General features: G+C 42.7%; 1 protein-coding gene across 4 annotated transcripts in view; it reads left to right on the plus strand.

Moving 5' to 3' along the window:
* Window positions 1-2931: 2931 nt before the first annotated feature.
* Window positions 2932-23042, plus strand: part of ANKRD28 (ankyrin repeat domain 28) — a 98552-nt gene continuing 78441 nt past the window's right edge. For 3 of the 4 annotated variants that reach the window (XR_014943623.1, XM_015853704.3, XM_085540532.1), the window contains exon 1: window positions 2932-3028. Coding sequence is in view for 2 of the 4 variants with exons in the window: in XM_015853704.3 (XP_015709190.1) it covers window positions 3002-3028 (27 nt within the window). In the remaining 2 variants the exon portion in view is untranslated. Of the gene's footprint in view, window positions 3029-21470; window positions 21534-23042 lie in introns of all 4 variants that reach the window. The other variant, XM_085540530.1, reaches the window with a different exon arrangement.

The raw sequence follows: 23042 nt of genomic DNA on the forward strand, positions 1-23042 counted from the left end.
CCTGAAATTCATCACTATGGCGCGCAGTTGACAAATATATTCTTCTCAGCAGTGCATTTCCCAGAGACTCCTGTCTTCTGCCTCAAGCACTTTATTCCTTTAGATGATAAAAGTATTAATCTGAGAAGAGTTTACATACATATCTGTGTGGCTGTAGCCTCATAGATGTCATCAAAGTATTAAAAAAATTGTACTTCAAGAGAATAAAACCACATTTTTAAAGACAGATATTCCTTCTGACAGAATCTATATTCAACAACGGGTGTACAGTCATTGTTTTTCCACAGTGAAAAGCTCTGTACTGTAGCAATTAAGGGGTCTTAATGGGGCACAAGTATTTTGTGAACACAAAAGGCCTATTTAGGTTCTCAATATATTGCAAAGCAGCTGCATTGCCACGTTGTTATGTGTAATAGACATTTACATGAAATGGCAGCATGCAATAAATTATTAGTAGGTGGGAATGTGCATGTCTAGTTGCTGCACTTTTCTTTATATTTGCCACTTGGAGAGGAATGAGAGTTGAGAAAGTTGACCACTACCTCTGCAACTATAATATTAGTAAAACAAGCTTCTATTCATCTTCATCCATCTTTACCATGGGGGACACGTTCCCCATTTACACTTGTATGGGAACTGTTGAGTCATGGCCTGAACCTCTGATTGATCACCTGAAGCGAGCACTGCATCAGCCATGGGAGCACAGGTGAAGGCAATTCAGCTGTGTGACCAGAAGGGACGAAGCCTGGCTGTAACCTCTCCTAGACCCCATTTAAGGGCTGACTGCAACACAGAAAGTTCTCTTAGCTTGGAGTCAGATTTAAGGGTACAATTTATGTCTTCTTTTTTTTTTCTCTCTCTTTCTTTTTTAGCTTTACAACTAATCATTATTTTATAACTACCTTTGCAGTGGTGTACAAATTCTTCAGTCATGTCTGGACAGTTTTGAGACATATCATACAATGAAACCATAAGAAGATCCAAATCTTCTAATTATAAAATTATATAAATTTATATATAAATTATAAAATTTATAAAATTATAAAAATGGCTCTGTATAAGAGTTAGACTCAGGCCCAGTGTCCTTAACACCTTACTTATGCCTTCTTTAGAGTCAACCTTATCCTGCTGAAAAAGATAAAATAGTTTTATGGAGAAAGAAGTTGCCTGTTATTCAAATGGGAAGAAATCCTAAGCAACCAAGAACTGTAATATGTAAGTTCAAGTTACCTCTGTAAATAAATAAATAAATAAATAAATAAATGCTTTTTACCCATAGGTATGGTAATGTGCAGCATAAAGGCACACAAAGCCCATCCTTCAAAGGCCTCACACTTTCCCATATAAAATAAAGGCAATTACACAATTTCTTGCTAGTTGCAAATTCCATATATATATGGAACATACATATTCCTTATTTTCTGTTTTCTCCCATTTTTTTTAATTGGAATTTGCCTTAGAATGTGTGAGTGGCAGGAGCTTACAGTTGTTGAGCAGGCCCCTGCCATTTGCTGAATGTGCCAAGGACAGTTGTGTTTGCCCTGTTTTTCCTCAGATATAAAATTAACATTTTGAGTAAGAAGGGGACAAGTGTTCCCTCTCTTCTGTCTCTGTACTAAACTGAGATGAAATCGCTCAAATGAGCATCTGTAATGGTGCTTTACAAATGCCAATCGATGACATTTGATTGATGAGGCCATTATCATATTCAATAAGTTTCCATTACAATCTGTAACTATGAACAGCCAATGATTCAAAATGTAATCTCTGGGAATTACAAAACCTTGACTGTTATAGATTTTGATGAATAAAATGAGCCAGATCATGTGTAAAAGAAACCCCTATGAAGACGATCCCAGCATACCGTTATAAAGTGAGTATGGCTTCCATTGGAAGGCTCGCGATGCTGATTTGGGGTCATAAAGATAAATGCATCGGAAATTATGAAATAGTATTGATTTCAGACACACTGTGTGTAAAAATAAATGTAGCCCTGCTATGATTTAGGAGCACACGATAGCTGCTGGAGGAGGGCAGTGGCAATCAGGTCTCCTGGCTTCTATTCCTAGCCATGGTGGTGACTCACTCCATGACCTTGTCTCAGCCTGTTGACCTCTGCGTCTGTTTACCCGTGCAGAAGAATAGCAACAACAACAACAAAAAGTAATAAATATCAACTTTGCTGGGGCTGGAACCCTTGGTTAAAAAGGGTTATGCATACAGGCATCACTGACAAACTAAATAAATCATGAATGCATTTCAGATGAGTTCACAGAACATCTCCAGGACAAGGTCTCTTCCATGCAATCCCATTATGTATTTCAGTGCAGCACATACGCTCCTATCTTTAAAACGCCGGGTAGTGTTACACTCTGCAGGATAGATTACAGCACCAAGATTGAGCATTAACATTAACGGGAGCTGAAATGGAGCAGCACGCTGCTAATCATTTACAAACCAATTTTAAAGGTGCTGCAGAGAATTCGTACTTCTGCACATTTACATTCAGAACGTGGCCAGAAATGTCGGTGTGTTTGCATATCAGTGTTAATAAGACTCTCTGCTCGTGTTCCTAAGGGACACCTGTGTAGTTTCCTACTGTGTGACCTGCGAAGGCAGATCACAAACCCCATCAGCCATAACCTCGTATAGAGACACAGCACCACAACGGCCCAAAGAACGAACCGCGCCGCCTCGCCTTTCCCGCCAACCAGCGCCGCCCTTACATCGCCCCGCCTTTTAGGAGCCAATCGGAAGCGCTCTTTGTGGCGCGGCGAGCGGGCGTTTGGCGCAGGGGACTCCCGTAGTGGCGGGGCCGTGGGCGGGCCCTGGTTCCTCGCCGCCCGCTCTGACTGAGCCGGGCCCGGTCGCGGGGTGGCGCCGGCGGCCGCAGCGGCGGGCGAGGAGGGGGGTGTGGCCGGAGAGCGGGGCGGGGCGCGGGGCCGAGCCGTTGGCGGCCGGAGGCGGCGGCGGTTGCGGGAGGAGCGGCGGCGGCCTCGCCATGGTGTTCCTTAAACTCCGCGAGCAGGTGGGTGCGCGGGGCGGCCGCGAGAAAGCACGGCCGCGGGGCGGGGAGCCGCCGTGTGCCGTGCCCGGGCCGGGTCGGGCCTAACAGGTGGCTCCGCTCTCCCCGCCGGGCCGCGCTGTGCTGCGGGGAGGAGCAGGAGCGGCGCCTCGCGGCCGCAGGTGCGGGGTGAGCCGCCCGCTCCGCTCGGCTTTGTTCGGCCGGCGCCCTCTCTTTTGTTCGCCCCCGAAGCGGCGGGCTGCGCTCGGCGCCCCGTCCCACCTATTGTCTGCGGCGCGGTGCGATACAAAGGTGGGAGGGGACGCCCTTGTCGCGCCTCAGCCCCGAAACGTGGCGAGCAACTTGGAGCCGTGTCCTTGCGCACCGCATGAGCACCTGTGCCTACGGATTCGGCGAGGTGCGGCCGGGGCTGTGAGCTCCTGAAACGAGAGGCTGCCTGCTCCGCTCTGCCACAGCTCCAGCTATGAATGAAGCGTGTTGTGCAGTGTTTTCGTTGGGTTTCTCTTTGTGGTTGAATGCAGCTTTCCTACGGAAGGCGGGCTGCTGAAATGAGCGCCGCTCAGCTCGGCTGGGAAATAAGCCCTCCTGGCCAAAGCGAGCGGCACGGCTCTCCTGGAAGTAGCTCTTATGGAATAAGCAGCTGAACCTACACCGTCCCTGCATTAATGTGAGCACGCTGCGCTTCAGAACTTTCCTTTGGGGAAGGATCCCGTATTACTGACCGCTACAACCCCTGTGCTGACAGTCACGTCTATCAGGCTTTTAGTTTCTACGTGTTTACTCTGGTGTGTTGGGAAGTGCTCTGTCACTTCGAGGGCTGAAAGGTAAAAGCAGGAAGGAGGGAGGAGAGCGCTGCTCTTAAAGGGGGAGTGGTTGTTGCAGCAGCTGGATTGCTCCTGAGTGCCTGGAGTCAGTGACTGCAGACCAGAAGCTGTTAAACATGGCAGGAGTTAACAGTAATACTGAAAGATTACAGTAAGGATGTGGTGTTTCTCCCACATAAGGGGTTTAGGAAGTGACTGTCAGCTTGTTTGTATTGTTGCTAATTTTTAACTTCTTTTATTTTGGATGAAGAACTTCAGTTTCAAGTACTATCGAATCGACTGTTTGCTTTCTTAAGAGTTGTTAGGAGTCACGTTGAAGTTATTCTGCTTTGCTGATTGCAGGGAGCTCCTCCAGGTCAGTGCTGTAGCGCAGTGTGCTGCAGAATGTCTTGGCATCGGGATTAATGCTACACTAAGATTCTGATGCCACCTGCTCGTGCTAAAAGCCAGCCTGGTTACTACATGAACGCAAAGGAGTTTATCTTCAGTGCTCCTTGTTTACTTGAAGCACGTACTCCATGCTGCTGTGTTGGTTTAGAATAAAGGAAATAGTCACGTGTGTGTGTAGTCTGTGCGGTGAGTCTTCCCTTCAGTGGTGGCTGTTTGCTTGGGGCAATGTCAAGGCTGCCCTGGGGTTGGCAGTGTTCAGCTAGTACAAAGTGACTGGCAAACTTCCTCCTACATTAGGTTAATAGCTGTCTTTAACAAAAGATCTGATAAATAAAGTGTTACTGGTGTGGAATTTGCTAGACTTGTTTTTTTGTGTGGTTTTTTTCCCCCCCAAATCAATGTCAGTCTGTTGGTTTTGTTCTTTGATGGTCAGGAAGTGCTCTGTATTAATTCAGCGTCAGGTTTTTTGCTGGGGATGGGGGCATACAATCAGCTGAGGTTGTTTGCTTGCTGCTCAGTTGAGATTACTGCAAGTCAGTGTAAAAGCAGCACTGGAGAACTTGTGATGAGGTGAGAAATGCTCTTTCCCAAATGAGCTCACAGGATGGAATCCCTGCTCTGCTTGGAGTTAATTTAATTGACTCAATAGCCTGATAAACAAGACTTTGATCCTGCAGATGCTTAATGTCTTTGTGAAAGTCAAATATTTGGTTATCTTTGCAAGGTGGCTTGATACAGTTAACTTTGAGAAGAAAGGCTTTCTGTGCACTGAGTGAACCTTCTTGGGTTCAAAAGGCAGCCTGTGTTCTCTACAGGTTTGTCACTGCCTGAGCTTTCCTGCTTTTGCATCCTTATGAGCTGGGAGTGTTTCTCTGAGTTCGGGAGTAATTTCTGAAGTGACTTGTTTGCTTTCAAGTGGTGTTATATAAAAAAACCCATAAGCCATAGCTGCAGACATTTAGGTGAAACTAAATTGAGCAGAGTTTGTGCCTGTACTGCTCAGCAGAGAACTGTTTAACTCTGGGTTAGGAAGCACAATCATGATGGAAGCTGGTCACTCTTCTCATGGCTGCTGGTTTGCTGTGTGGTGTCAGACATGTAGCAGTGGATGAAGGAGATGTACAAAGTTCTGTCAGCTCAGGTTAAGCTGCTCAGTGTAGAGATGAAAAATGCAAGTACGTTGTGATTAGGTTGTTTTCTCTTTTGTTTCCTTGCCTTCATACTGTCTTCATTGGCACTTGTATACCAGGTTCTTGTAGGCGCAAAGCTTCTCTAACTACAAAAATGCCAAATGACAGAGGGAGGCTATAAAGAAAGTTGTGTTTCATCTTGAAGCTCTGCAGCTTGCTGATGTTTTATCAGACCTTTTGGAGAGGGGAGAGGAAGAAGTGGCTTGCCTTTGAGTCTTCCTAATGGTGTGCCTTGATCTCTTGTATGCAAGCCCTGTCAGCCCTGCACAGCTGCCTCTGTGCGTCCTCAGGATCAGTTACTCAGTCACACTGTAGGTGTGTTCAATGCTTTCCCACCACAGGTAAATTCCAGCTGATTTTTTTTTTCCTCTTTAATATTGCCACTGTTTGTGGTGAAGGTCATTGGATGGAGCATCGTTACAGTTCACAAACCACCATTTTTTTTTTTCCTTTTAATTTTAATGATGTATTTCCCCCTTTCCATGGATTTTAAGATTATTTTCTATCACTTTTACGGCTTATAATAGTGGGCATTCAAAATGAATATATGTGGGGTTTCTTTGAATATATGTGGGGTTTCTTTGTATAACTTCTAGCCTGTACTTGAGGAGGTGCTTTTATTCCTATAATTCAGATGTGAGTGGAAGGGACCAGAGTATGAACAGGAAATGCATGAGGATATTGGTGACCACTTATCTTGAAAAGTCCTTGAACACTGAGAGTACTGACTTCTTTATGGCTCATTTATATCTTTCTCTTAGCTAAGATGGATCTCGTTCAATTGGCAGTTGAACAAATGTTTGCAGTGTCATAGTGAAGGCTCTGAATGCCTCTATGGTTGCTATTTTCATTACTGCCAGCGTCTTTTGGAGTTCATGCCAAGAATAAATGTCCCAACTAGTTCCTTGTTACGCTGAGGGGAGCAATGGTCTCCTGTGGTGATGAAAAGGAGCTGCGGCTGGAGGGATGGACGCGGTGGGAGTGGGACTGCCTGGTATTGCTCTATGAGTTCTGTTATGGCACGGATTAATGAGATATTTGTTTACGTTATTTGTAGAAGTTCTGTTCAGGTTAGAACGTTATTTAAACCATTACTTCTGAGAGGCTCTTGGAAAGACAGAACCGCTCTTCACACCTTGTCTATTCTCTCATAAATTCTTCCTAAAACTTGCACTGATCTGCTCTGACGTTATACAAGGTAAACTGGGAAGTTGTACTTATCAGGGTACCTTATGCCGGCTGCTAATTCTTGTGTTCCCAGGTTATGAACTTGTGTGTATTGAAAAGATACGTTTCTTTAATTGGTGGAAAACTTTGAGAAGCTGGAACTCAATTTATCTTGTTATTCGAAGCAATTACCAGCTCTTACATTAGGATGTGCTGAGAGAACCTGGTTTACAGTTTGTTCTTATTAGGGGATCAGATTCCTTGATGATAACTTGGGCCCTCCTGACTTGTGACAAAGCAGTTCTTCTCAGCAAGGAAAATAAACTCAGCAAGGAAAAAAAAAAAGGTTGGTGAGAAACAAAGCAAGCCTTGATTCTGCGGTCTGATCCTTGTGGCAGATCCTGTTAGCTGGGTGGCTTTCTGCGAGGGTATAAAGGTCTATTCATGTAGATTGCATCAAAGGTTTGTGATCGTTACTTGGAGGCTAATGGCAGTGGGAAAAAATGAGGGAAGCGTCCTCTGCCTGTGAAGAAGCAACTTCCTTTTGTGTGGAAGCTGATGCTCCCTCTTGGAGACGGAGCACTGCTGACACCCTGTTGTCTGGTGTGGACCGTTAGATTCCCAAATATCTGTCCTTGCTTCCATTCACCGAAATGGACCGTGGATCAAGAGGACTCTGAAATGAAATACCTCTGGTACCATGCGCTCAATAGCCTTTACTTCATCTTTTGGCAGCTGCTTTGTTTTTTAGCTGCTGTCTACATTTTATTTATTTAATATCCATTCAGCTGGGCCTTCCTGAGGTCAAACTAATATTTGATCATTTGTTTCCTTGCTCCTGCCAACTTTTTATTTTGTTCTTACCTCTGTTCCTCTACTCCTATTTCTGGCAATTGAGTGGGAGACTCGTTGCCTTAGTTACAGTGACTAACCATTTCCAAGTTATTTATAATGTTTGCGTTTAAGTACCGTATATCATAATACAAATGGCATACTTCAATAAAGAAAAGATAAACAGCAGTCCATTGCTTAGTGCTTTTGGTGTTGATTCTTGGGGTTTTGTTTTCTTTCTTTGTTGGGGGTTGAGGACAAGTTCTAATCTGGTGTTTGAGGATATATCTGAAATGAGGTGTCTTGGCATTTATCTTTTGTGCAAATGAAAACGGAATCCTAGTACTTATGCTCCAAAACATCAGGCTCTGTTATTATCTCCCTTGCAGTGACAGTAGCGTGCTTGCCAGGCGGTGGCAATATACCTGTTAACCCTGTTAGTTTGGCTGTGATTGTTCAGGCGTTGCTGAGCTATAGAGAAGTAAAGCTCTGCCACATTTTGGTACAAAAACCAGCTCTGATGCAAGGGTGGTGGTACTGAGTAGTTGGGAGAGAAAGGCTGCTGAGGCTGCTGCAGCCAGCTGGGTGGGTGTAGAGAGACAGAAAGGAAACATGGGCAGTGATGGGCAAAATAGTTGGCGTGCAGCATTCCTGCAGATTGAGGAGCTGCTTGTTAGCTGAAGCAGCTAATGACTTCCATAATAGTGGAATCGTCTTTATTGTGGATTGAATGTAATCTTACGTTCTCACTTATTATTACTTATTACATTAAGTAGTCACAGCTACAAACCTGCTGGTCCATATACAAATTGAGTGAAGTAGAACACTGTATGCATGAACTGAAAGCCCACCAGTTTAGGGCAGCCTGGACATGCAAACACTTTTCTCACTGACTTATATTTGAATTTGAGAGTTGTGAAACAAGGGTCTGTGTGTTTTTAAAAGTGAGGGTTTGGGGTAAAACAAATCAGCAACAACAAAAACCCTTTTACTTATGCTTATGTTGATAAACTTGAGAACAGTGTTTACTGGGATGGGGGAGATGAGCATTTCTGCCACTGGGTAGCAAGATAATGCCTCTTGATTGTAAACTGATTCTTATTAAGCCTGTTTGAATGCTTCAGCCCATTTCAGTGCCTTGAACTGCAGTGAAGCTGTCCTAATTGCTTCAGGTTTCCTTACTTTAAAACAGCAAACTGTCACTTAATGACCTCCCTAACTCCAGTGGCTTGCAAGTTAATGTTGGTCATCCCGTAGCCATGCTTGAAGTTCAGGTTTGCTCTTGTTCTGCAGTGAAATCCTACACTTCACTTTGGTTTGCTGCGGAGAAGGAAGTGAGAGTCCATCTGGATTTGAAGAAGTGATGGTAGTACCTTAATGAATGACGTGAGCGGACGCAAGCAAGCAGAGCAAAACGAGAATGAACTTGCCATAGTTAGAGCGCTGAGGCCAAAAGAAGCCTGTTCAGAGCTTACAGAACTTTCAGCAACCATAAAGAGATGAGTGTTTTGTTCCAAGATTTTGTTGTGAGTCTTCTAGCGTTGTTAGCTCTAATGGGGAGGGAGTTGATGCTTCCATTCAGGAGTCGGTCATGGAGTGGCAAGCAGCTCAAGAGCCCACGGATCTGCTCATAGATGAAAGAACCACTTGACAGTAGAACTGGGGGGAAAAAAGAATGCTTTCAGGAGGTTCTGTCGTTATTTATATGCTGATGTAATCTGTAACTAATTCATAATGTAGCCATTTAAATCCATCACTGTAGTCTTGGTTTTCTGTAATGCTGGGGTAATTGACATTCGGTCCTTTCTTGTCTCATCTCTAGGTCATCTGTTTCTGTCTGTTGCTCTTAATAGTAGGCAGGGGGTCTGTGGAAGGTCTGGCTGTCCATCATGGCTACTTGATATCTTTGTCCTTCCTCATATCTCTGTATGGTGTCTTCCTTTTTCTGTACCTCTATTAAAACTTCAGTATCTCACCAGTGTCACCACACAAGGTATTGTTGGTAGGAAGAAAAGCAAAATGATAGCCTTGTTTTTCTGGCTATATTGTTGCCCGTTGTTTTGAATTAGTAGAGTGTCCCAAGTCATGGTATAAATAGACTTCAGAAATAGCATGTAGCTGTAATTCCGTGTCTTGTCTCTTGATCCATTCCTTTGTAACAGCAGACTTTCGTTCAATTCTTTCTGTATTTGCTAAAACGTAAAGATCAATAAAAAGAGTTATTAAGCTTAATATTGTGATGCTGTGCAATCTCTCTGCCAAATTAGAACTCTGTATTGATACTGATAGCTTTCATTTCTTTTTCGTGCCCATCTCAGTTCCAGGAGCAGCATTTTGTTGTACAGCACTGCCCTTTCTGTTGCATTTTTGAATAGTCTTCTTTCATTCGAGGGGATGGTTTTCAGTATTAAGGGGGAACTTGCAGAAGAGCTGTTTATCTTCTCACTTCCCTGACACCTGCAATGTTACAAATGCTATTACTGACTTGCATCATTCCTAATCCAGTAGTAACCACCTGTTTATCAAATTTGTACTTTTAGAAGGGTAAATCTAGCTGCAAAAATAAGGCAAGGCTGCATGCAACGCTTAACAAGACAGAATTACTTGAAAAATGATATTCTTTGTAGTTTACATTTCAGCAGTTCAGTTGCAGGTTTGCCTGGAAGCTCAATAAAATTCCTGCACACCACATACGTGTTAAATTGGTTTTAGTAATCATTAAAGTATTATACATATTTCATAGGTTATTACAGAATAAATTCCGGCATCTAAGCTGAAATATCGTAATTCCTGATTCTGTACCCATGGGTAGTTGCAAAATTTTGTAGAAACATCAGCTTGACAGTTAAAAACATTCATTCCATCTCAGTATTTCAACATAAGCCACACCTGTAGGGCACTGTTTCCATTGCAGTGACTGAAGAAATGACCGTAGGCATTTAGGATACTGCATTGGTTTCCTGTGTCAACACCCGACCCTCGGCCTCGGGGAGCACTAAGATACATTTCCTTCTATGACATTCTTCCATGGAACTTACATAAGAGGAAGAAATATTATCTGTGAGAGTGCTAGGAAGAATGGCAGTGCCAGCAGTGTCTGGGAATGGGCCGCCTGCCATCCTGCCATTAGCAGTGCCATCTCCTGCTCACTGGAGGTGTCGCAGAGTCACGTTGGAGGTGCGGCTCAGCAGAGACCTGGCTGTGTGCCCCTCCAAATGACCAGAAATAAATCCCTGGGCTTGGAGCTGTGTTGTGCACCAACAGTCAGTTACAGCTGGAGGAACCCAAAGATGGAATGGATGTATCTGTGGAAAGATCTCTGCTCCATTGCAGACCTCTGAGGAGGTCTATACTCCATAGGAGTCCTTGGGTCTTTTTTTAAATGTATGATGGCTACAGTGCCCGTCAATGTTTCCCTTATGTTGCTTGATGCCGCTTGCTCAAGTAGGATGGGTAATTGAAGAAAAATATAAGTAAATGTGGAATTGTGGGGATGGTGTGACCTGAGGATTTCATTAGCTGTTGCAAGAGGCGAGCACAGCACGGCTGTGAAGTGGAGCAGTGGCACAAAGTGCCTGTTGAAATTGCCAGACTCACCTGGAACACAACACATCACAGAATTGTAGGGGTTGGAAGGGACCTCTAGAGATCATCGAGTCCAACCCCCCTGCCAAAGCAGGCTCCCTACACCATGTCACACAGGAAGGCGTCCAGGCGGGTCTTGAATATCTCCAGAGAAGGAGACTCCACCACCTCCCTGGGCAGCCTGTTCCAGTGCTCCGTCACCCTCACTGTAAAGAAGTTCTTGCACACATTCGTGCGGAACTTCCCATGCTGTAGTTTCATCCCATTACCCCTAGTCCTGTCCCCACGCACTACTGAAAAGAGACCAGCCTCACCACTATGGCTCCCACACCTCAGGTATTTATAAACCTGGATCAAGTCCCCTCTCTGCCTTCTTTTCTCAAGGCTAAACAGACCCAGTTCCTAAGTCTCTCCTCATAGGGGAGATGCTCCAGGCCCTTCACCATCTTAGTGGCCCTCCGCTGGACTCTTTCCAAGAGATCCCTGTCTTTTTTGTACTGGGGAGCCCAGAACTGGACACAATATTCTAGATGAGGCCTCACCAGGGCAGAGTAGAGGGGGAGGATCACCTCCTTCGACCTGCTGGACATGCTCATTTTAATACACCCCAGTATGCCATTGGCTTTTTTGGCTACAAGGGCACACTGCTGGCTCATGGTTAATCTGTCGTCCACCAGGACACCCAGGTCCCTCTCAGCAGAGCTCCTCTCCATCAGGTCATCCCCCAGCCTGTACTGGTGCATGCAATTATTTCTACCCAGGTCCAAGACTCTACACTTGCTTTTGTTAAACCTCATCCGGTTTCTTACTGCCCAGCTCTCCAGCCTGTCCAGGTCTCGCTGAATGGCAGCACAGCCTTCAGGCGTGTCAGCCAATCCTCCCAACTAATGTGTGACTCCTCCCAACATTGTGTGACTGCATTGCAAGCCGTGTTTGGTTGCTGTGTATTTGCACTGTCTTGTCTTACTGCTGATAGTAACAATGATAATGAGTAGCAACAAGCAGGGCTCAGCACAGACAAGAAACGTGAGGATAGGTTTGCTTATAGAATCATAGAATAGCTTGGGTTTAGGAGGGACCTTAGAGTCCATCTAGTTCAGGTCCCCATCCAACGTGGCCTTGAGTGTCTCTGGGGATGGTGCATCCACAGCTTATCCGGGCAGCTCTGCCAGTGCATCGCTGCCCTCTTAGTAAATAACTTATTTCTAATATCTAATCTAAATTTCCCCTCTTTTAGTTTAAAGCCATTTTCCCTCATCCTATCACTCTCAGACAGCATAAAAAGTCAGTCTCCCTCTTGTTTATAATAAGCTTCCTCTGAGTATTGGAAGACTTCAGTGAGGACTCCCTGCAGCCTTCTCTTCTCCAGGCTGAACAAGCCCAGCTACCTCAGTCTGTCCCTGTAGAAGTGCTTCAGCCCTCTGATCATCCTCATGGCCATTAAAAGCCCAAACTGCTGATTATGCAGCTTGGAAATTATCTACCTCAGTGAAGGTGAACATCTTCAGGTGACAGATAGGAGATGGAAATCGGATACTTGCTGGTGTAGGGAAGGCCATTGTGTGGCATGGAGGAATGGAATATATTACTTGAATGAACCCTAATCTTTAAAGCTGGGTGAAAGGAAACACATTTCCTAATGTAGGTGAAATGTAATGACATGCTTCTCCCTTGTTTGTTTTGTTGATTTTTTTTCTCCCATTAGCAAAGTCTCTAACAATAATGATTGAAACTTGCTTGGCTTCTAATCTTTTCCCAAAGGCCATATATGATTTGATATTTGGTTGCAGCTGAGCTTGAGCAGTTGCCTCTGCTTTTCCTCTGCAGAGTGGTGAGAAGGGAGGGGAGGAATTGATTACTTTGGTTAGCATGGACTGCAAAGTTCCCTCACAGAAACTGTATGGACAGAAAGCCCTTCAGCTTCTATCATCCCTTATGTGCTTCTGTGAGCAGCTCTGCTAGTTCTTGGACACTGTCCAGTGACAGCTTTGAGTCACGCCTGTTGTGACTAGTGATTCCCATATCTCCCAGCACAGAGGTACATGCTAAGAGCAGGGGAATATCAAGTCAGAAAATATGCAGCTAGAAAAATGAGTAAGTTGAGATAAGCTAAAGTAGCAACTGGTCACTTCTCTACAAATAATCAATTAAGCCAGGTTGCATGTTACATAAATATTTTTGTCAGCAATGAAGAGGGCATTTAAGATCACCGTTATTGAAAACCTTGCCATGATGGACAGTTTCTCACTTCATTCTGTTTCCCGATTTGATCCCAGTACAAAGCTGTTTAGTTCAGTTGGTTGTGGTTGAGGCTGTTCATGCATAAATTCTTGTTTAGTTTTATGGAATAAACAGCGATGAAACTACAGAACTTAGTTTTAGGGAAAAAAAATGGGCACATCGTCTTGCCTAAGAGTCCTGTTGCAAATTCTCCTAGATTTTCTTTGTAAGTTTAGTGTGTGAGGATGGCATAATTTGAGAAAAATGTTTGTTATACTCAAATAAATGAAAGTTACTGAATGTGTGCAAAGCATTGAGAATACTTGTGTTATGGGACTATTCATGTAAAGCCAGGTAAAAACAAGTTCCAACATTACAAATGACATTTGTGCTAAGATTTTCTGCTGATCTGTACTTAATGTCCCGTATTTTACCCCATACTGAGTACTTTCTGTTGTGCTTTTGTATTAGATTGTACTACAGTTCTTGATGATAAGACTAGACAAAAGGTTAATCTGTTTTCAGTGTGGTTTACTGGCTTGGATTGTGGGAACACTGAGGGAGTGTTCTGCTTGAGGATGTAAAGAGCAGGACAAGGCAAACTTAGGATTTACAAGTTACATTAGGAAAATACACGGATGTAACCTATTAAGATCTAAAAATAATATCTATTGGTATTCAAACAATTCAAAAATAATATTGGAGTCATGTTTATTTGCTGCCAGAAAGTTGAATTTGAAGTGCTTCACTAACAGCAATCATGAGCAAAGCCCTTAAAGCAAGTTGGAGCGAGAGTGCAGTTTGAAAGCAGCAGTAGACAACAGTAGTCTCTTGGAACAAATGGTGTTTTATTTACAGTTACTTCTCTTACTGGCTTTGTTGAGCATTGAAAACCAGAAGCTGAGGAAGTGAACAGTTTGTCTTATAAAGCAAAGGCTGACAGAGTTGTGTTAATCCTAAAACTTGGGTGGACTTGATCACTAACCACAAGTGATAACAGCTTTTTAATAAAACAACTCTATAGTAATTCCTTCGTACAATATCTGCTCAAATCAGGATGTTTTTGGAAACTTCTTAATTAGTGGCATGCATAACTGAAACAACTTCAAATGGTTTGTTTTAACCTCGTGTATTTATTAAATGCCCTGACAGAGTCATGAATCAAGTACAAGTACAGTGCAAGTAATAAAAGCTAATCAATTAGCACATCTTAGTTGTTATTTCATGTTATTTAAACACATCCAAAAGGCAAAACTACAAAACAAAACATGGTGTTCTACTACTTGGTCTACTACTACTTTTCCAACACGTTTCTGCCTGTGTTTAGATGAAGGGCAGACCCAGTCAGACCAATCCACTGTCTTGCTCTGACGAAGCATCAGCATTAGAGAGGTTAGCCTGGGCAGTGAAGGAATCGGTGTATTCTGACTTAAGTAAGAAGTACTTAGTCATAACTTCTTGCCTCCTCCTTGTGGATGGATTGAAGCTCTCTAGGACTGAGGGTGGAGAAATTGTTGTGGCATTGCTTTGCTGCTATAGAGAGGTGTGGTGCATTCACTGGAATATTCATTTTGTAGGTTTCTTCTTTGGTCTCTGACTTAGATAGTAGTCACCCTTTGGTTCTGTGTTTGTAAAGTCTTTTTCTTTCCCCAGTCTTGCTCTCCACCTCTGAAGAACTGAAAACCTTGAATTTGCATGTGGCACAATTCTCTTTGGATTCATGTCTGTCAAGTTAAAATCCAACTGTACATAGGTTTTTGGAGATAATCAAATGTACTTTGGAAGTGAATTCTGCTCAGTTAACAAAATAAGTTAACTATAAATGAGCAAGGTCTGCTGTTTTTTTTGTTGTTTTTTTTTTTTTTTTGAGGAAAAAAAAAAAGTTGTGAAGTGTATGGGAATATTCTTGGCATTTCCCACTGAATCACACTGACTTGAGTAATGTAAATCATACGCTATGCTCAGATGTTTGATCTGTCATTGCCTGGTTTGGGCCTCTTCTGAGGTGGAGTGCTGCTACATCTGTACTCTGAAACTGTGCCTCTGGATCTGCTGATCTGCCCTTTGTTGGAGCTTGTATTTCAAGGAAATAAAAGCTATAGATCATCGAGCTGTATCAGGATCTTAGGTGTTTAATTCAATTAAATTTATTTGGAAGAGAAAGTGTTGATTCTGACTCTTGTTGTATCCCTCCTTAAAGCCCTGTTTTTGTCCTATAGCAGTAGTCTGTAGGCAGATAAGAATGAAAAAGTCATGTGCATTCACAGTGCTGGGAATGTTTGTGTGAAGTTGCAGACTCTCAGAGTCTATTCAAATTGCTGCTTATTCCACAGATTCTGTCTTAACCCCCCATCCCCCTACACACACACACACACACTGCGTTTCTAGATGACCTTTGAAGACATAGTCAATAGGATTCAGAAGGTCTGGGTAGTAGAGAAATGACTGTAAAGCTCTGTTATTCGCTGTGTCATAACACTTCCACACTAAATTCTGATGATTAAGTACAAGATTCCCTCAGTAACTGCAGCGCTGTTGTCCTCTGAGTACTATTGATGGGCCTAGCAGGTACCTAAACATGCACTACTCTTTTCTGCTCTATCCAATACTGATTTTTAATGGTTGTTTTTCCCTGGATGTTCCAAAATGTGATCAATCACTACCTACCAGAAAGTGTTCCGTATTAATTACCTGAGGAATTTTTAACTCTTCCTTGGTGTAAATCCTCTTGTGCTTCAAGCAGTAAGATTTCTGCAAAGCCAAACTGTAATCTTCAAGGGGTGATTTGCTGTGGCCAGAAGTGGTTATCAGCTTGCAACTTTGGATCCATGTCTCTGAAACCGTGTTTTCTTCTCCTGTTTTAGTGTGTCTGAACATCACTTCTTGAACTGTACTGACTTCTCTGAATGTGATGAGTGACAGTTAGGCCGCAGAGCATTGCTCTTTTCTGATCTTACTAAAGTAGTTTTGAACAGTAGCTGTGGGCTCTAAGCGGTCCCTCCTGGCTGGGAGTGTTCTTGATGGGTTGATTTATGTATGAACTGTGGTGACTCATAGCACGCTTCCTTATTTTTATCCAGATAATTACCTTGCTAAAAGATGTGCGAAATGCTATTTAAAGATTTGTTCCTTCAGCTTAAGAAGCGGTGCTATTGTCTGTCTTTTGATTTGTCCTCTATCGTTTGCATCAGATCAAAATTCATTCTCTGCTTGCCTTCCTTTTTTTTCTAAACTGTTATGAAGTATTTGCTAGAAAGCATTGTAAAAAGCAAAACTGAGGGCCATTCAAATGATATCTGAGCTGCAGTAGGTGGTGGTTTGTTTGGTTTGGTTTTGTTTTTAAACAATTGAAAAGAAAAAAGGCTGTGTCCTTCCCAGGTATAAAAAGTTGTAAAGCTGATAGGCTTTCTGTACAGCTATTGTTCTAAGAGATACATGCGCACACACTGAAATAACATAACATGTAGGTAAAGGCTTCCGGGATCTCTTGAGGATCTTGATCCCTTTCTGCCTTAGTTATTTTTCATTTTTAATATTGGTTTGAACATCAGAGGATCAACATGTGTTTTCACTTAAGTCTTTTGGGATGCTTCATGGACTTGCAGTCTATTGCCAAGCTCGCAGATTCATTGTTTTACCTCTTGTGCTGTGCCAGGGAGCTGTTCAAGCTCCGCTTTCTTTTTTTTATTTTCCTGGATAGCAGATAATTAAATGGGATTCAACAGCAGAACAGCGTGCTCTTAAATCTATTTTTGCATCTACTTTTATTTAAAAATCATATGATCTTTGCCATGATCTCTGGCAGTTCTGCTGATTCATAGTGGAACAGTTTGAGTTTCCATTTCGTTTCTCTGTGAAGCTCTTTGGAGCAGGTGTCCTTGATAAGTAGGTAAAGTCATTCAGGAAATGGTACGACAGCATCCTTCCGTTCATTCACCCCCTCTGCAATCAACTTGGCTCACAGCTGGACATAAGTAATAATGATTCTAGTTTTACATTCATCTACCTGCTTGTGAACTGTGATTACTGAGGGCAGATACCCAAGTGAGTTCGCTGCTGCTGCTAAACCTGATGGGAATTGCAAGTGCTATAAATACGACCTGCAAAATGATCTGAAATAGCATGCCTGATTTTAACAGAGGAAAAAGCTAGAGGATCAAGTGAATAGTAATGAGCAGGTCAGATTTCTTTTAAAGATTAAAAATATAAATCAAATCTTTGTTAGTTATATGAAGGCATGGAAACTAGGAGGAAGTGAGACACTGTATTAAATTTATTGTAGATTTTGTGCTTCTTAAAGCTATGAATAAATATGATCAGACCATCACAACAGTTTTGGAACAGCAGATGGGTGTCTCTTCCCCTCTCCCAGCTCTTGGGATACACAGGAATGTCTTTGGGAGAACTTGGTGCACCGGTCTAAATGCAGCCATCAGGAATAAGCTTTGTTTGTTCTAGGCTGAATTGTTCTTTATCGTCATTCTGGTCTGAAATAAAAGATGGTGAGTGGCACTTTAGGCAGCTTAATCTGTTGATCTGCATCTCCTGAGATCCAAAATAAAGCTTAGTTTTGTGTTTTTATTAGAACAAAAATAATGCTGTTAAATTCTGCCTTCCACATTCTTCAGGTTTACTAGTCTTCTGAAAAGAAAAAGGAAAGAACTGTGCACATTATTCCAGTATTTTTTAACTTTTTGTTTATAAGCCTTTACTCTGTAGTTATCGATGCCATGAATTCTGTTCTGCCATCCGCACTCCTGTGCTTCGGGGATGACACCTTGGTGCCACGGTTCTGTGGTACATAGCAGGTGCTTTGTCATTTGCCTTCCCTTGCTTCTGTTGTGAGTCATCCTTTTGGGTGAGATTTCCTTTCCCCTCGCTGGGCTGAGTCTTGCACTACATTTGAGATCCTCATTCCTTTTGATGTGGTTACTGTGCTCACTGCTGCTCAGCACAACGCGATGTAGATGACTGCTTGCCCATGTGGATTCTGCTTTTGCTTTACCCCGGTGCATTTTGTCTTGCCTTTGTAACAAATGATTATCTAAACAGCATCTCTTTGAGTTGTTGATGCTCCTGAATGAATTCTTGCTAACACCTATTTACTTTCCATGTCTACTGTCTTTTTCATTTTTCTATGGGATAGATGTATTCAAGTGAAGCACAGCATTAATCTGCCGGTGCAATATTGTTATACCCAACTCTGTAGGTGTTTTTAGATTACTGGGTAGAATTCTACGAATACAGTTTCAGTGAATCAAGCATTCAGCATCTCTTATAGTGGATAGTCCTCAAATCGGTATCTCTTTGTCTGCTCCCCAACTTAAATGCCTTTGTAGCTTTATGAACTGAGTGTCACGTCGCTGTTTGATTCCAGTGCTATCTCGCCAGACTCCCCTTTGAATGTGAGTACAGATGGTGTGACTCATTTACACTCGGCCTGAACAGGCCAGGTGCTTAGCGCCAGGCGGGTGCTTCTGAGTCCTGTGAAAAGGATGGTGTTTCCCTCCCCCCAACCCTCACTAGAATTATTTTCTTGTAATTCAATCTTGTTTTAGCTGACCTTCTTTTATAAATTGTGCACGCATTCCTTTTTATTTATTTTTTCCTGCATAGCAGTAGGAAGAGAAAGGGAGACTTCAGAACTTGTCTTTGTGGTTTGGCTGGAGTTATTATCTTTATAGCTATAGGAGATGGCCAGGGAGTTGAAGGCACCCTTGGCATTGGGCAGTGAAGGGGAAGCAAGAACGTGAACAGAGCTGGTGTGTGCTGAAGAGCCACACTCATTCAGCTTGCTGTAGTTCTTCCTGTTGCTTTAGTAAGAATAATTTCCTATTTTAAACTTAAATTCTTTGTTTCAGAGATCATGTATTAGAATAACAGTATCAGTTTGTGCACGGTATGAAATATGTAAACTCTTAGAATCATAGAATAGAATCATAGAATCACCAAGGTTGGAAAAGACCTAAAAGATCATCCAGTCCAACCATTCACCTATTACCAACAGCTCCCACTAAACCATGTCCCTCAATACAACATCCAGTCACTCCTTGAACACCTCCAGGGTCAGTGACTCCCACCACCTCCCTGGGCAGCCCATTCCAGTGCCTGACCACCCTTTCTGAGAATGTAGAGTACAAGTAACACAAAATAAAGCTTTTCATCTTGTGGTTACAGGAGTAAATCATGATTGTTTGTACAGGTCTGTAGATAAAGGTGGGTTTGAGGGAAAAAGGTGGGTATCCTGGTAGTGTTACCCTTGTGGTAATGAGCTCTTGCTGCATCAGTAATTAGGGGATGTTTGTTCTCATTACATCTTCTTTCTGCTCCAATAGCAGTTGTTTTAAACATCTTTGGATGCTTTTGTTGAATTACTTAATCTGTTTTCTACCTTTCCTTAATGTGTGTGTGTGTGGGGGGGGGGGGGGGGGGGAGGGTGTTGTTTTTTGTTTTGTTTTTTTTAATGGGTAAAAACTCAGTTTTGGTTAATTGTCAGGACTGCACTAGCTCTGCTTTTTGGATGTTTGCTGTGCATGGTGCTGCCTTTCATGTGTAGTGCTGGCAGCAGTTTGTGATGAAAGAGATACTGCTATGGGAAGTTTAAGTCTGTGATGAGTTTCTGCATGCTGTTAGGCCTTTTCAGACAGTGCAGTGAGAAGACAAGCTCCAAACCAGTGGCGACTCTGTACCCTGGCCTTGTTTAGAGTGGCTGAGCAGTGGTGCTTCTGGTGGCAGCCTGGTACTTGCAGCTGCTTGAGAGCCCACTTCAGCAACATCTGGCCATTTCCGTGGGGTATCACAGAATCACAGAATGACCCGGGTTGGAAGGGACCTCAAGGATCGTGTAGTTCCAACCCCCCTGCCTGGCAGGGCCACCAAACATACACATTTACTAGATCAGGTTGCCCAGGGCCCCGTCCAACCTGGTCTTGAACACCTCCAAGGACTGGGCATCCACAACCTCACTGGGCAGCCTGTGAACCTGGAAATATCAGTTAGTAAGTCTGATGCAGAGCTCTTTGATTTCTACTCGATTGTGAAGTCCTTGAGAACCTTAAAGTTTAGATCCCTGTCCTAAATCTGTGTAGGAACTAGAGCCTTCCAAGAATCCTGACGTTTGCATTAGAGATGTAAATGATTACGTGTTGACTAGAAATTGAGTGTTGTGTCTCAAGTGCTTTGGTTTACATTGGTGTGCTGCCACCAGGTGGCAAGACTTGATATTGCTGCTTTTGTAGAGTAGTTTCCAATCTTTCCCCTAGAGTGAAATAGAATATTGTTTTTTGATGCACTGTTTGTCCTTTTGCATGTGATATTCCAAATTCTTATTTGGAGTAATGTAACTGCTTGGACAGTCTGAAATTTCTAGGATAGAAGAATCATCAAAGCACAAAGTTTTTCATCAGGGCTGTTCTGTTTAGAGAGTATAGATTTTTGGCAGTTACTGTTTCCTGTAACTTGTGAAACTTCTAGGCTGAAGTGGGGATTGTTCACTTTATTTCCTAACTACATTGTGTGCCAATCCAAACATCAAGACCGTGTCTAGAAACTCAGTAATCAGTAGACAGAATTTGCCTGACATGTGAATGCAATAGAAACAAAGTTTTCAATCCTTTTTGATGTTTCCGTTCACAATCTCATTTGAAGAACAATCTGATCAAGATGGTAGGTGTGTTTAATATTCTGACCAGTACTCAAAGTAACACATTCAAAGAAGAAACAGTCCTCATTATTTGCATCAGAAGTAGATGTAAAAAAATGTTATGCGTGCTTATTGCAAGCAGATTTGTTAAGTTCTAAGGCTGTTTTTAGAACCAAAGAGAAAAGGTTTAAAGCAGGTCTGAACTGTGGGATGCTGTGAACTGGGACTGCAACTGGCAGTGCTGCCTTGTAGCTATGAGCAAGAGTGGAATGAACTTGTTCTGTTCAGCCATAAGACAAGTATCCACCTCTGTGCAAATCTATGTATGTGAGCTATGAGATAAGTGCTGTAACTCCATCTTTTTTAGACAGTGGCACTACGGAGTCTGCAGCAGTGCTTTCTGCTTTAGGGTTTGTGATTATCTGAGCAAAAAAAGGGCTACTAAGATGAAGGGTATGGAAGTGGGTAAGAGTGAGAGTTGTGTTGGAGCAGGGTAGTCATGGGGTGCTGATGACAACCTGGCTGGGAAAAAAAAACTTATTGCCCGTCATTAATAAGTATCATTAATTATGTTATGATCTTTATGTCCTTTATAGATATGGGATCAACAAAAATAGATGAATAATGAAACTATACTTTCTTTGCAGAATGTAAAGAAGGTAAGCCTTTAATTATACCATTATTTGGGGATATGATTAAATGTCTGAGTTGTAGATGAGACCAGCAGCCAATATACCTCTGCACAGAGTAGCAAACTAGCTTAAGTGCTGTTTAACAAGATAGCAAAGCTGATCTAGCTTCAAGCCCTTTGCTGTCAAACGTAGTCATGCACCTTCCCATGGGAGTTTCCCAGCTGTCCTCCGGCACTGATACTAAGCCAGTGTGAGGAAATGGGCTGGCAAAATCCACTTGTGGCTTTCTGCCGCCTTGTTTGTCTCAGCCCATTTGTGGGGCAGTCCCATAACTGCAGTGGCAGCACGCAGAAAGCACTGAGTGACAATGGCAGTCCCTCTTTGTACTTGGCTGGATTGGATATAACCATGTTGCTCTGCCTGGCGTGGAAAAGTGACTGAAGTTTGGTTTTGTTTAAGCAGTGTTTATTTATTTATTTGTTCTATTGCCCTCAGGCCTTGTTCAAGCAATGCGTGTAACTGTAGTGTTACAGTTAAAGCTGCAGTGTGTTAATTTGTTACTTTGGGGTATATATCTGCTTAGCTTTCCTTTGTCTTGCTTTAATTGTATATGCACTCTTTACTGTGATACCTGAGTCTTTTGAGGTTTGCTTTTGTTTTGTAGGTTGGTTTTGTCTTTTTGTTTCGTCCTGCTCTGCCTGCCTAGAAATGAGGAGTGTGTGAAGGCTAAGCTTCTTTCTTAAACATCATGGACAGGAGAAGGGAAAAATACAGATTCCTTGATTTTAGCCCACAGAAAAGAAGAGGGAGGAAGGGTGGGGGAGAAGGAGGAGGAGAAAGAGGAGGAGAGAAAGTGAGAGGGAGTTAAAGACAGTGGGAGAAAGGGATAGAGTAGGAGTGGGGGAGAAGGAAGGAGAAAGGGGGAGAGAGTGAGAGAAAAGGGGCAAGAGAGAGAGGGAGAGGGATAGACAATGTAGAAGAGAGAAAAGGGGAGAGAAAGAAAAGGAAGGGGAGTGGGGGGAGGGAGAAAGACAGATAGAATGAAAATCAGTAAAAACCTTTAGCAGCAGAATTTGCACCTGTAGGTTTAAATGCATTGAAACTTCCAGTGATCTTCTTTTTGGTGCAGAGAATCTCTGACTGCTTCCAGTTCTGTCCCAGGTAGTGAGAAGAGTGATATTAATAATACCCAAAGGCATGATTTTGATTGCCACAGTAAATATCAACAGTTGTAACATACTGAAAACCTTTTCTTCTGAGGCAATAAAATAGTAATTCCTGTAGTATATATCCAACTGTTTGGTTTAATCCTAGTGAAAGATGATTTCTTTTTGTATAAATTGGGAATTTTCTCATTGGCCATCTCTACTCCCCAGCTCACCAAGCAGTACGGTCCTGTAATTAAGTGTCTTTGTTTCATTTAGGATACATTGGTCAAGGTTATATGTTACCTTAATTGTGTTATTTTCTAACTTGCCTCAATAACTTAGTCTGGCTAATTTTAATGCATTAAAATCTACCTGATTTATATATGTA

Source organism: Coturnix japonica, chromosome 2 (genome assembly GCF_054131305.1).
Source record: "Coturnix japonica strain WE chromosome 2, WE-NBRP24, whole genome shotgun sequence".
Classification (NCBI taxonomy): domain Eukaryota; kingdom Metazoa; phylum Chordata; class Aves; order Galliformes; family Phasianidae; genus Coturnix; species Coturnix japonica.